The sequence below is a fragment of the Schistocerca nitens genome, chromosome 9 (genome assembly GCF_023898315.1).
Source record: "Schistocerca nitens isolate TAMUIC-IGC-003100 chromosome 9, iqSchNite1.1, whole genome shotgun sequence".
Classification (NCBI taxonomy): Eukaryota; Metazoa; Arthropoda; class Insecta; order Orthoptera; family Acrididae; genus Schistocerca; species Schistocerca nitens.
Window position 1 is genome coordinate 423,054,163 of NC_064622.1, and position 14,089 is coordinate 423,068,251.

At 43.7% G+C, this 14,089-nt stretch overlaps 1 protein-coding gene across 1 annotated transcript in view; it reads left to right on the forward strand.

Annotated features, from left to right (window-relative positions):
* LOC126204287 (uncharacterized) overlaps nucleotides 1-14,089 on the forward strand; it is a 223,278-nt gene that overhangs the window by 185,615 nt on the left and 23,574 nt on the right. Inside the window, exons 7-8 of the mRNA XM_049938674.1 lie at nucleotides 2,751-3,193; nucleotides 10,333-10,789. Coding sequence (XP_049794631.1) covers nucleotides 2,751-3,193; nucleotides 10,333-10,789 — 900 coding nt within the window. The remainder of the gene's footprint in view (nucleotides 1-2,750; nucleotides 3,194-10,332; nucleotides 10,790-14,089) is intronic.

Here is a 14,089-nt window from a genome sequence, read left to right on the forward strand (position 1 = left end):
AGACAGAACCGGTTAGTGAAAATTTGTACCAAGGCCGGGAATCGTGCTTATTAGACATGTGCGTTAGCCACTAAACCACGTCAGCGCAGCGGTTCACACAAATGCACAGATTATCCTAACACGCCTCCCTTCTCAATCCAAATTCCTCCTTAGACACAAACAGAATTACCAAATAAACTGTTTTTGATGTTACCGAGCAACAGTCACAAAATAATTTTTAAACGAACACACAGCTGTTTCACTGTATTGCTCTTTATTTAATTACGACCCAGGTTTCGGCCTTTTATGCCAATTTCAAGTGATGTTTATGTCATTAACACATAATGCAGCACATCAAGCTCAAAACTGGTCATAAATTAGGAAAAATATTCACTCCCCATAAAATGGCAGATGTAAAATCATCATCTTGTAGAAAGATCAGTAAATAATAGTGGGAGCACGTCATATTTAATAAAAATATATTTACTTTGGTATATAAAAGATGAGCACATGATCTTGTGTCAAAGGACATATCTCCATCTTCTATATATCAAAGTCAACCTGTTTTTATTAAACATGACTTGTTTCCACTATTATTTACTGAACTTTTTAGAAGATGATGATTTTACATCTGTCATTTTTTTTTCTAATTTGTGGCGAATTTTGAGCTTGATGTCCCTCAATACGTGTTAACGACAAAATTAACTTGAAAATGGCATACAAGGTCGAAACCTGGGCAATAATTAAATAAAGAACAATACATTCAGATGACGGTGTGTGTTAATTTAAAAAGAAGGAATTGCCAAGGCTCTCCATGTTCTGGACTAGCACCTCAGCATTGAATGTAAATGGAAGTTCTTATACAAATGAAATTGCAAAGTCTCAAGAAATTTATGAGTCTGATACAGATATGTATTTATATAGACTGTAAGGGAGTGAATATTTGTACCAAGGCCAGGAATCGAACCCAGGCCTCCTGCTTACTAGGCAGGTGCATAAACCACTAAGCAATGATTTTATTTTCGTAAAGATTTGTTCAACAAGAAAAATGATGGTGACAAAGCATCTCCTTGTTTGACTACTTAAGTAACAATGAACATTTCTGTGAGAGTGTTTTGTACTTTGACTCTATAATTTTATTCTGAATGCACTTTTACACCAGCTGTATTAATTTGTCTGGGATTCCATATTAGTTTCCGTTAACGGTATCAATTGCCTTTATAAAGTCTATGAAAAGAATGTCACACTCTGAGCTTATTCAAATTCCTTTTCAAGTAGGATTTGTACAATGAAAGTATTTTTCACTTACTGTTGATCTATTTCTTCTAAAGCCACCCTGTGCATCATCAATAATTTAATAATTTATTCCAGATGTAGTTTGTGGTCTTGATGAAATTATGTTTGTATTTTGCATGCAGAGGTGAGTAATGATATTCCACTGCAGTTGTTGCAAATCAGACGATCTCCTTTTTTATATATTGGATGAACTAAAACATCCTTCAGTTTTTCTGGAATTTGTCCTTCTTTCCAAATCTTGACAGTGCCTAGACTACGGTTAGTAACGTCTGATGACGGCGTTGTAAGACGAAACTCAATTAATAAAGTAAATTAATATTGCAAAATATTCAGAGTTAAAAGCTTTTTTATTTATAAGAATGTAGATAGATAAACGATTTGTAATGAAATTTGTTTCAGCAATGACAGATGCACTTAACGAAAAATAAATTTTAGGTGTTATTTGGCACTTATTAGAAAGAGAACAAGACGCAAAGATTGAAGTGAAAGAGCGCTGCCTACTGCCTTCTAAATATTTTTTGATGTGTTTGTAAGTACATATTTTCTCGAGCACATCGATGCATGTATTTTTAAATATTTGGAACACACGTCTCCCCTTCTTTCAGTTCTCATGTGTGTGTACAATTTACCATATGACCTTCGTCAAGAGCATTCACTGTTAATTTTGCTTTAGTCATTAATAAACTCCACAATCAAAGTATTCTGTTACTATATTCCAATTTTTGGCAAAACTGATAGTTCTCCATAATCTTCTACCGTTCAGGTGCCAAACTGCACAGCAGACAGCACATGTAGTTCTGTCGCTGATGTGGAACCAAAAACGGCCACTCGTAACAGGTTGGTTGGACAGCTTACATGCAAAAAATCTATTTTTTATTGCATGAGGACGGAATCAAACCGGAAACTATTGAAGAAGCGCTTAAAAAGATACCCGTAACGGCCGGTGTTGATAAACTCCTAAAGTTTTTGCACCAAACTAATAACGAAGTTATTATAATTTCCGACTCAAATTCTGTTTTCATTCGAAAATAGTTAGAAGCGACATGCTTGAACTATACAGTGCGGAAGGTGTTCACGAATCCAGCACACTACGATGATAATGGGTGTTTAAGGATACAAAGGTACCATATTCAAGATTGGTGTGAACTGAGCACGAAAAAGCTTTGTAAGGGCCATATTTTAGAAGGAATAAGGCGCCAGGGGCGCTGCACTAGACTCATTCGCCATGAGCAGTCGACTGAGACAAGGAAGATGCTCGTTTAAAACGGAATTTAGACCATAGGTACATGTTGACTGTTTTTGGATCGGCTAAACTTTACAAAGGGCCGTCTTCGTGCTGGGCTTCTTCACGGTACAGAATAGGTTGGCTATGCGTACCCATCTCAAGTTGGAGGCAGCCTATAAGAGGTTGTTTCTTCCTACATCCTGTACTTTTGAAGAAACAGGACACTTTAGGTTTAATAAATGTGTTTCAGGTCCTGTCCTCAGAGGAGATACCACCGCCGCAAAAGTCCGGAAAGAAACAACAGTCACAGTCGAAGACGCAACAGGAGCAAACTCGTAAGTTACCAGCACCAACACCACCGCATCAGCAGCAGCAACGGGATGAGCAGCAACAAAAGCACCAGCAGAAGCCACAGTTACCACAGACACATCAGCAGAACCAGAGGCACCAGTTACCACAGCACCAGCTGCAACAGCAAGAGCATCAGCAACAGAGGCACCAGTCACCACAGCAGCAGCAGCAGCATCAGCAACAGCCTGCAGCCAGCAGCGACCCCAGGAGGAGTGCGGGCCCGGGACCAGACTACCACGACGTCCGGCGTCAGCACAGGCCCGCCCCTGGCGGCGACATCCTCACCAAGGTCGCCATTCCACGCAGCAGCAGCTTCCTCAATGCCGGAGGACCGTTGTCCAGGTCTGTACCACGACGAGAAGCGAACAAGATATTAGTTGTTGTTGTTGTTGTGGTCGTCAGTGCTGAGACTGGTTTGATGCAGCTCTCCATGCTACTCTATCCTGTGCAAGCTTCTTCATCTCCCAGTACCTACTGCAACCTACATCCTTCTGATTCTGTATAGTGTATTCATCTCTTGGTCTCCCTCTACGATTTTTACCCTCTACGCTGCCCTCCAATACTAAACTGGTGATCCCTTGATGCCTCAGAACATGTCCTACCAACCAATCCCTTCTTCTAGTCAAGTTGTGCCACAAACTTCTCCACAATCCTATTCAATACCTCCTCATTAGTTATATGATCTACCCATCTAATCTTCAGCATTCTTCTGTAGCACCACATTTCGAAAGCTTCTATTCTCTTCTTGTCCAAACTAGTTATCGTCCATGTTTCACTTCCATACATGGCTACGCTCTATACAAATACTTTCAGAAACGACTTCCTGACATTTACATCTTTATTCGATATTAACAAATTTCTCTTCTTCAGAAACGCTTTCCTTGCCAGTCTACATTTTATATCCTCTCTACTCCGACCATCATCAGTTATTTTGCTCCCCAAATAGCAAAACTCCTTTACTACTTTAAGTGTCTCATTTCCTAATCTAATTCCCTCAGCATCACCCGACTTAATTCGACTACATTCCATTATCCTCGTTTTGCTTTTATTGATGCTCATCTTATATCCTCCTTTCAAGATACTATCCAATCCGTTCAACTGCTCTTCTAAGTTATCAATCATAATTGGATCCGCCTTTCGTTGAAGCAAGTAAATAATTCCACCAAGAGTGCATTATTCTCCTTCATTGGCCCACAATGAGCGACGTATTTTAAGGACCATCTCCTCTTTCAAGTATACTGTAGGAACAGGAAATGAAACAGATGGTGTCCCAAACCATTAGACCAACGACCTTGCCGCAGTGGTTAACACCGGTTCTCGTCAGATCACCGAAGTTAAGCGTTATCAGGCTTGGCTAGCACTTGGATGCGTAACTGTCCGGGTCTGCCGAGCGCTGTTGCCAAGTGGGGTGCACCCAGTCGTCGTGAGGCCAGTTAAATGATACTTGACTGAGAAGTAGCGGCTCCAGCGCCGAAAATTGACAACGACAGATGGAATGGTGTGCTGACCACATGCCTCTCCATATTTGCGTCCAGTGATGCCCATCAGCTGAGGATGACACTGCGATCCTTCGGTACCGTTGGGCCTTCCAGCGCCTGTTTGGAAGGAGAGAGAGAAACTTTTAAAGTTATATGAGTGGTAGAGGTTTCTATGCTATCGAGAACATCAGATAATGGATTTTTGCAAGGTACCCGATTCGAAATATGCTTTCCGTGCATTTTTCTTCGATGTGTTCGCTTGCAAAGTAATTGAGACGGACCAGTATTCACTATGGTGCCAGTTCCTATACAACAATCCGCTCTTGGATAAACTACGAATATCATACATGCAATTCTAGTGAGTATCACTAATTTCAAGATTTTAAACATGGCTGAAACAGATTAATAAAACAATTGTGCCAAAGGCAATTTTTTTATTAATCTCCATTGCAGAATGTAATTTTAGGTATTTTAGGTATTTTACTTCTGATGAAGGTATATTTATGTATACCGAAACCGTGGTCAAGAATTTTAATAAATCTTTATCCTACAACTGTTTTAGCTGTCATCATTTACCGTGAAGTGTCACTAATATTGCACTTACTATTCGATGCACTAAGAGAAGAAGTTATATCAATACTTATTTCCATTTGGCTTCAGCGTCTAGGGGATGATTTCAGATAAGTCATCATTATCATGAGCATCATCCGGGTTCTTACTTGTACGAGACTGGAGCATTTCAATAGAAGTTCAAATTTGACATATTTATTTCGACGATTTCTCATCACACGGTTGTTTACAAGAAGTTTGGTTGACAAAAACACAGTATACAATTTGTTATAGAGAAGAGAGCTTGTTGCACAACACTTCTTGGAACAAAAAACATGCTATGCGTGCAGTACAGGTTCATACAAAGACAGATACAGATCACAGATTGTTTGATTCCAGACTGCTTTCACACGCATTCAGTTCTATATAACCCACTACTGTTTTCCCTAAATGTTCTAGAAGCTATTTGTTCAAAGTGAACATTACAATGACACCCTGTTTAACAAACAGTATGCTACCAAATAAAAAATACATCTCTCTGTGTTTTCAAAAATATGAGAAAAAACTGGTAATAAAATATGTTTGGCGTACTAATAAAAAGAATATTGCTAATTTTTATTTGTTAAGTATAGAATATACGCATTTATATATCTTATGGGGCTCCAGTACATATATAAAAACACGCGCATATTCGAATTCAGTGTTGTGGTAAAATTTCAAAACAATCGGTGGAAAACTTTCATAGATTTATGATTTTGAACAAACGAACATTTACATGTTTATTTATATAAATTAACCAACTACTGCATTGTCTCTATTTGCTTTTGTATTGACGACCATGTACTGAGCTGACCAAAAGTCCTGTTCTTCGTGTCAGCATACCTCACTAATTCCCACTATATCTAACTTGAATCTGTCCATACTTACCGCAACATAGTAACTTTGGGAGACTTGAAGAGTTTGGGGCGCCATAAACATATTAGATCGTGTAACCCCTACAGTGCATTGATACTTTCGAAACAATATAAGTCAAACAATATAAGTCAATATAAGTCAAATTCTCCAATTGAGTGTGTATGGTATTGTGCAAGCAAGTTCAGAAATATGGTATTAATACTGGCACTGTGCGTGCCACTACTCAAATGCGTTTTTCCGTCACGATATACTTTTCGTTTTATTGAATTAGAACATCACAAATGGCAGGATCTTTCCGTCCCTTTATTGCTTTCAATGTGGATGAGATGTCTGCATGTTTTACATTCACTTTTCACTAAAATTTTCCTCGTTGGCACTGTTGCTTTAAACAAACAGGCAAAAGGAACAGTGGGACCATAAAAGGCGAATAATGAAACATAGCAAGATTGACAATGAAGCGTGGAGCGGAAGGTGGCGAGGGGGGAAGCTGTTTCCCCCCACTCCCCTCCTTACCACCCGAAGACATTCTTCTCCGCTGCCCATTTGTACGAGGGTCCGTCAAAAAGTAAAGCCTCCTTTTTTTGTATTTGTCAACAATTTCAAACGCAGCTACTAAACTGAAAATCACAACACTGACGATTAATTTCTGACTTCTCAGTGTAATCTCCTTCCATTTCCTCAGTTTTGATCCATCTTTTAACAACAGCATAGCATGTATTCCAGTGTGGGAAAACGCACAGCCCTGCTTCCAAAGCGATTGACGGACGAACCTTTTCGTGGCCTTCTCATCTTCAAAGGGAATCTCACAAAGAGCTTTTTCTAAATGCCAGAACAGACATAAGTTCTGACAGTGACAGATGAGGGACGTATGGGGGATGAGGAAAGATTTCCCATCCAGTTTTCACAATCGCTTCAGTAGTGTGTCAACTCATATGTGGTCTTGCGCTTTCGTGCTAAAGAATAACGTGAAACGTCCCCTTAGAAAAATTATGAATTACTGTGCTGGTAAATCTCTTACGTTATTTGATTTTCAAACAGCTGAGCAAAACTGAACGTACTCAGATGTTCCTCTCTTTACTTATTCTGATCATCACTAAACTGACACACAATATTTTAGCTCTACGCAATCTGACTTTCAATAATCCCTACAAAAGAATCGCCCTGACTAACAATAATCTATACCTTTCATGAATCACTTACCTCACAAAAATCTTCATTACTCGAACTACTGCAATACAGCGAGCGCCAATACTGCGAGCTAAATAAAAGATTCTAACTACTGAAGGCACTAACTACTGATAGGCATACTTAGCAAATGAAAGATTTTGATAGAGAACAAACAATATATTTACCTTAATAGTGTTCAAAAGTCATAATATATACATCACTCATGACATCCAGTCTTGCAAATTTACTCTTTCTGATGGACACATGTCCAGATCATCCGCTCTCAAAACTCCGCCATCTCTCTCCCCACATAACCCCTGCAGGCGGCTCACCTCCAACTGCGCAAAGCCACCCGCTGTTCACATCCAACTGCGCAACACTACAATAGCAAATATTCCAACAATGCAAACCAGCCACAGACTGCACACAGCACAGTCAGTGATTTTCATACAGAGCGCTATGTGGCGTTACCAACATAAAGACCTAAACAGCCTACTTAAAACGACTGCCATAGCTTTTGTTGGGCGAACTCAGCGAAAACGTGCTTCAAGGTATTTGCAGTTTCTGACGTATTGGACAGAATTTATTATGCATCCTTGCTCCAAAAAAACAATAACGACTCCCTGTTTATCTCATAATAGAGTAGCTGATGCCACTCCATTGACTGTGTCTTCGATATTGACTCGAAAAAATGAACCCGTGTTTCGTCTCTGGTAACAACTTTTTTCTAGAAACTCCTCTCCCTCCAAACGGAAGTGCTGGAATAGTTGGGACGCAATTGTTTTTCTTGTCCCTTTATTCTGATTGCATAACATTCCTGGTATCCAAGTTGCACGAACGTTTGAGTATCCCAGTTACTAAATAACTACCGAGCGAGGTGGCGCAGTGGTTAGCACACTGGACTCGCATTCGGGAGGACGACGGTTCAATCCCGCGTCCGGCCATCCTGATTTAGGTTTTCCGTGATTTCCCTAAATCTCTCCAGGCAAATACCGGGATGGTTCCTTTGAAAGGGCACGGCCGACTTCCTTCCGCATCCTTCTCTAATCCGATGAGACCGATGACCTCGCTGTTTGGTCTCTTCCCCAAAACAACCAACCAACCAACTAAATAACTGCTTAGAACATCCGCCCTATTCACCGCCACCGTCTCCCATCATGGAATGAGGAGGTCTGAGGATGGTAAAAACAGACCGAAACAAACGTTTTTGCTGTCGAGATTGTTTGCGTCCATTTTTAAAGCTCTTTTAGCCAGACCACTGTTCTCCACAAGAAATGTTTTCAAAAATTGCTGTTGAGGTCATGACACTGCTTTTACAGAGGGAGGCAGTGGGACTCAAATCAATTGCATCCATTCGGTGGTGCCCGCAAATGACGTCATCGATTCGCTGAATGTTATGTGGAGTTACTTAAGTCACCGGCCTGCCGCTCCATGTTTCGTCAGCCAACGGTATTTGCCCTTCAGCTTCGTTACAGCGACCAACCCATCGTTTAACAGTGCTGATATCCATAGTTGCATTACAGTACACAAACAGTGGTAAGCCAAAACATTGTGACCACTGCCCACCGAGGCGCTGAATACCGTCTGTGGCGTTGTGGGCAGCTGACGCGATAATGAAAGTATGCGGAGCAGACACAGACAGGTATCACACTAGTGAAGGTATGGGCCCCAAATGGGAAAGCCGGCCGCGGTGGCCGTGCGGTTCTAGGCGCTTCAGTCCGGAACCGAGCGACTGCTACGGTCGCAGGTTCGAATCCTGCCTCGGGCATGGATGTGTGTGATGTCCTTAGGTTAGTTAGGTTTAAGTAGTTCTAAGTTGTAGGGGACTGATGACCTCAGATGATACGTCCCACAGTGCTCAGAGCCATTTGAACCATTTGAACCAAATGGGAAAATCCATTGAGATAAGAAACTTGAAAAAGGCCAAATTGTTATTACGCAGAGCCTGTGAATGAGTATATCGAAAACGGAGAAGCTGATCGAATGTTCATGTGCTACTGTCGTGAGCATATACGGAGAGACGTAGGGGGTCACTGAAACTGCTACTAGGTGGTAAATGGTTGGACTTCCACGACTCTTCACAGAACGTGGGGTTCGGAGTAGTCTACCCTGCAAAAAGGGACAGATGGAGATCTGTGACATCTCTGCCGAAATAGCACGACGCTGGTGCACGCACAAGTTTTTCGGAGCACACGTTCATCGTACATTGTTCCGCAGCAGACCATCCCTCCGTGTATACATGTTCACCCAAAGACATCGTCAATTACGATTGCAATGGGCACGGAACCATCGTGATTCGACCGTCGATCAGTGTAAACGTGTCGGCTCTTCTGGCGAATCAAATTTTTGGTACACTAGGTCAATGGTCGTCTCCACAAACGCCGTCATCGAGATGAATGGCGGCTCGGAACGTGCAGCGTACCACGCACGCAGGCTGGTGGGAGCAGTATGATGGTGCGGGAGACATAACCCCGCGGTTGTGTGAGACTTGAGGTAGTAATCGAAGACACGTTGACAGCTCGGAACAACCTGCATTTCTTCAAACTTGATGTCTTTCCCGAAGACGATGTCATGTTTCAGCAGTATAACTGCCAACGTCTCGGAGCCAGAACCGTTCCACAGTGATTTGTGGAGCATTATTGTGGACTCAGGTTGATGTCTCGGCTACCAAATTGGCCTGATGTAAATTCTATGCAACCCATCTGGGACACTATCGGGTGCCATCACCTGTACACAAATCAGCGACCCATTATTTACGCGAATTACATGACCCCTGCGTAGACATCTAATGCCAGATACCTACGCAACCCTACAAATAAACTCTCGAATCCCTGATACGCAGGACCCGTGCGTGTTTCGTTCCAAAGACGTACAAACAAGCTATTAAGAAGGTGTTCGTAATGTTTTGGCTCATCAGTGTATTTCACTCCTTCGCTGACGTGAATGGCGCTGTCTAATACGACATCGGTTCATGTCATTTTGCAAGCGACTGCGGTACTGGCATCTGTTGACGCAGAAATTACTACTCTACTGGATTGGAGACGAAGCTTTGCGGAATTGCGCCAAACTGAAATTTTGCACGTAACAATCTATATTGAAGGAGGGAAAAATAGCAGGCATTACTTTTTGATTGACCGTTGTAGAAGAAAGATTACTCCGCACTCGTGCAGGGCCGGCCGAAGTGGCCGTGCCGTTCTAGGTGCTGCAGTCTGGAACCGCGAGACCGCTACGGTCGCAGGTTCGAATCCTGCCTCGGACATGGATGTGTGTTATGTCCTTAGGTTAGTTAGGTTTAAGTAGTTCTAAGTTCTAGGGGACTGATGACCTCAGGAGTCCCATAGTGCTCAGAGCCATTTGAACCAACTCGTGCAGGTACAGTGGACGCGGTGGGGCGGGCGGCGTCGGCGTGGGCGACTGCGCTGCCAGAGGCGTCGGGGGCGGCGGGGGCGGCACCCTGCACAGCAGCGACGGCGGCAGCAGCCCGCTCGGCTTCAACGAGCTGTTCACCGAGTTCCGCGTGCACGAGGGCCTGCACTCCACCGACGACATCCTGGACGCCATCATCGACGCCGAGGGCATGTCCTTCAACGACCTCAAGCCGATCTACAAAGAGTTCCTCCTCAAGCTGGCGTTCACGCTGACGCGCGACGAGCTGTACCAGCGCAGCAAGAGCATCATGCGACGCCAGCGCAAGAAGCAGCAGAAGCACCGCAAGGGCCTGTACGCCCCCGGGGGCGCTGGGGGCGGCCTCAAGCGCGCCTTTCGCCGCTCCGTCTCCAAGCTGAAGCCCAGGCCGGGCAGCTTCGAGTTCACCTCTGTACTCTTCCAAGTAAGTTTTTTTTCATAAATTACAACTAACCCTGAATGAAATTTTCACTCTGCAGCGGAGTGTGCGCTGATACGATACTTCCTGGAAGATTAAAACAGTGTGCCGGACCGACACTCGAACTCGGGACCTGAACCTTTCGCGGCAAGTGCTCTACCATCTGAGCTACTCGAGCACGACTCACGCCCCGTCCTCACAGCTTTACTTCCGCCACCACCTCGTCTCCTACCTTCCAAACTTCACAGAAGCTCACCTGCGAAACTTGCAGAACTAGCACTCCTGCAAGAAAGGATATTGCGGGGATATGGCTTTGCCACAACCTGCGAGATGTTTCCAGAAGTAAAGCTTGTAGGACGTGTCGTGCTTGGATAGATCAAATGGTAGAGCACTTGCCGCGTAAGATTCAGGTCCCGAGTTCGAGTCTCGGTCCGGCACACAGATTTAATCTGCCAGGAAATTTAATTAACCCTTCCACTACGCATTTAATAAGCCGGAACGTCCACCTTTTGCACGGGTAACAGCAGCAACGTGTCGTGGCATGGAAGCAATGAGGCCTTGCTAGGTCACTGGATGGAGTTGGTGGCACATCTGCACTCGCACAAGCCACCAAACTCCTGTAATTTCGGGGAGGGGGGCGATGAGCTCTGACGGCCACATTAAATCACATCCCAGATGTGCTCGATCGGGTTCAGATCTGTGGTGGTTTGGGGGGCTAGCACTTCAATTGGAACTCTCCACTGTGTTCCTCGAACCACTCCATCACACTCCTGGCCTTGTGACATGGCACATTAACTTGTTAAGTAATACCACTGCCGTCAGTTGGTACATGCGTGGGTCGTCAGCTGCGGAGGTCCATCTGTAGGAGTGTTCTGTGTACTGTGTTCAGACACGCGCTGCCCAGCATTAAAGTCTGATGTTAGATTAACCACAATTCACCGTCTGTCCGGTTTTACCAGTCTGCCCAGGCTACAATGAAGGCTGGCCTCCCAACCCCACGACGTCTGGACATGGTTTCACCTTAGTTTCGCCACGTGTTGAAGGCACTCCCCACAGCACTGGTTCAAATGGCTCTAAGCATTATGGGACTTAACATCTGAGGTCATCAGTCCCCTAGATTTAGAACTACTTAAACCTAACTAACCTAAGGACATCACACACATCCATGTCCGAGGCAGGATTCGAACCTGCGACCGTAGCGGTCGCGCGGTTCCAGAATGAAGCACCTAGAACCGCTCTGCCACACCGGCCGGCCAAACTCTATACACTGCACCAACTGCACAGCACAAGCACAATGTGCTGTCAGAGGTAGCTGCCCTTTATGTGGTTACAGTGTTGCCAGATTGCCACTCTTTAATGTCCTTTTTCTGCCAGATGTACTCGCCGGACGAAATTTTGTGAGAGACATTTTTTTTTCACTGGCATGTGAGGAGTCGCGAGGCGAAGCCTGAGTTCGCGAATTTCAGTTCACCCTGTATATACACCTAGAGTACCAAAACGGTTAAACGGTTAGCATACGTATATATGCGTCTGGGGCAGTGAAAGGTTAAAGAGCACCATTCTTTAAAGAATCAGACAGCTAGTTTTTCATGCATCTCATTGGCTATGACGTCATATGATAACTCGCACAATGATAAACTAGGGCTGCCAAAAAAGTAATGCATCGCATTTTTTCTTCAACAATTCTTTATTGAACATAATGAGAGTTACACACATTAAAGGGTATTTTAGCAACACACCCTATTCTTCCACATAATCTCCATCCCGTTCTATGGCTTCCTCCAGTGCAAAACGAGGTCGTGTATGCCCTGTCGGTACCAATCCTTGTCCTAGTGGCGGTGTGAACTGCGTCCGCTGATTAACAGGTGCAGCGCCAACTGCCAAGTCGTGACGCGTCTATCCTTGTGGATGACAACTTCAGCTCGCTGCAGCATGACAGGTGTGACAGCCGTAGATGGTCTCCCCGACCGCCGTTGGTCGTGGAGCTCCGCCGAACCGCCTTCTGATTACCTCACCTACCGTGCCCAGCGACTCACTGTACTTCTGTCGACAGCAAACGCTCCATAAACTTTGCACAAGCAATTGTGAATATTACCCACAGTTTCTTTTTCTGCAGTGAGAAATTCAATGATGGCGCGTTGCCTGTAACGTACATCACCTACAGACTTCATTTTGAAACTGTCCTACAGGTACGCTATCTGTCGGAAGTGACGGAAACTTGGCACGATCGCTCAGGAGAATTCAAATAATACATACGTAACGTTTCACATTCGTAGCATTGTTTTCGGTTAAGAAAAAAATGTGGTGCATTACTTTCTGGGTAACCCTCATAGTTTTGCAGGTACATTCAGTGATATATGTGAATACTACCTGAAAAATGTATTGCAATAATTAAGCTTCACTTGATAATGGCCTAAGGCCGAAATTTCAGTCGTGAAACAAAGAAAGTGTTACAGTCACTGGCGTAAATATGATGTCTTTTATAAAACAAGGACGTAGGTGGTTCGAATCCTGGTGTTAAAGAAATATCCACAATCAGAAAAATGTATTTAAAGAATGGAAATAGTCAGTTTAACACTTGTTTATCTATAAAAAGGTGTATGAATCACCCCTTCAGTATCCTCATACACTTCCTCTACCTTTTCATTTCCTGCTTGCGCTGCCGGCATGTATACCTGAACCATTGTTGTCGACGTTGGTTTGCTTATCTGTTATGATGAGAAGAATTCTATCACTGAACTGTTCATAACAAATCCTACTCCCGTTTGTGCATTTGATCAAAAATGGTTCAAATGGCTCTGAGCACTATGCGACTTAACTTCTGAGGTCATCAGTCGCCTAGAACTTAGAACTAATTAAACCTAACTAACCTAAGGACATCACATACATCCATGCCCGAGGCAGGATTCGAACCTACGACCGGAGCGGTCACTCGGCTCCAGACTGTTGTAGCGCCTTGTTTTTTTTTTTTTTCCCCAAATCTCATTTTGTTGGCTTTTGTTCGTTTCGTCTGCTCGGGGCGGACGTCGTGAGACATCCTTTTAATTTCGTTGATGATCGATTAACTCAGTTTTTTTATTACAGAGGGCACATAACCGTCTGACCGAACACGCTGAGTTATCGTGCCGGCTGCGCCTAGAACCGCACGGCCACTCCGGCCGGCTGCATTTGATCAATTAGTTGTGAGCAATGAGTGTTAAATAGTAGAACTTCGACCATGGTGTACCTACATTGTTCTTTCAGGTACCACAATGAAGCAACATCTCTAAATAAAGTATTAAAGACGTTTTCTAGAATGTTTTGAAG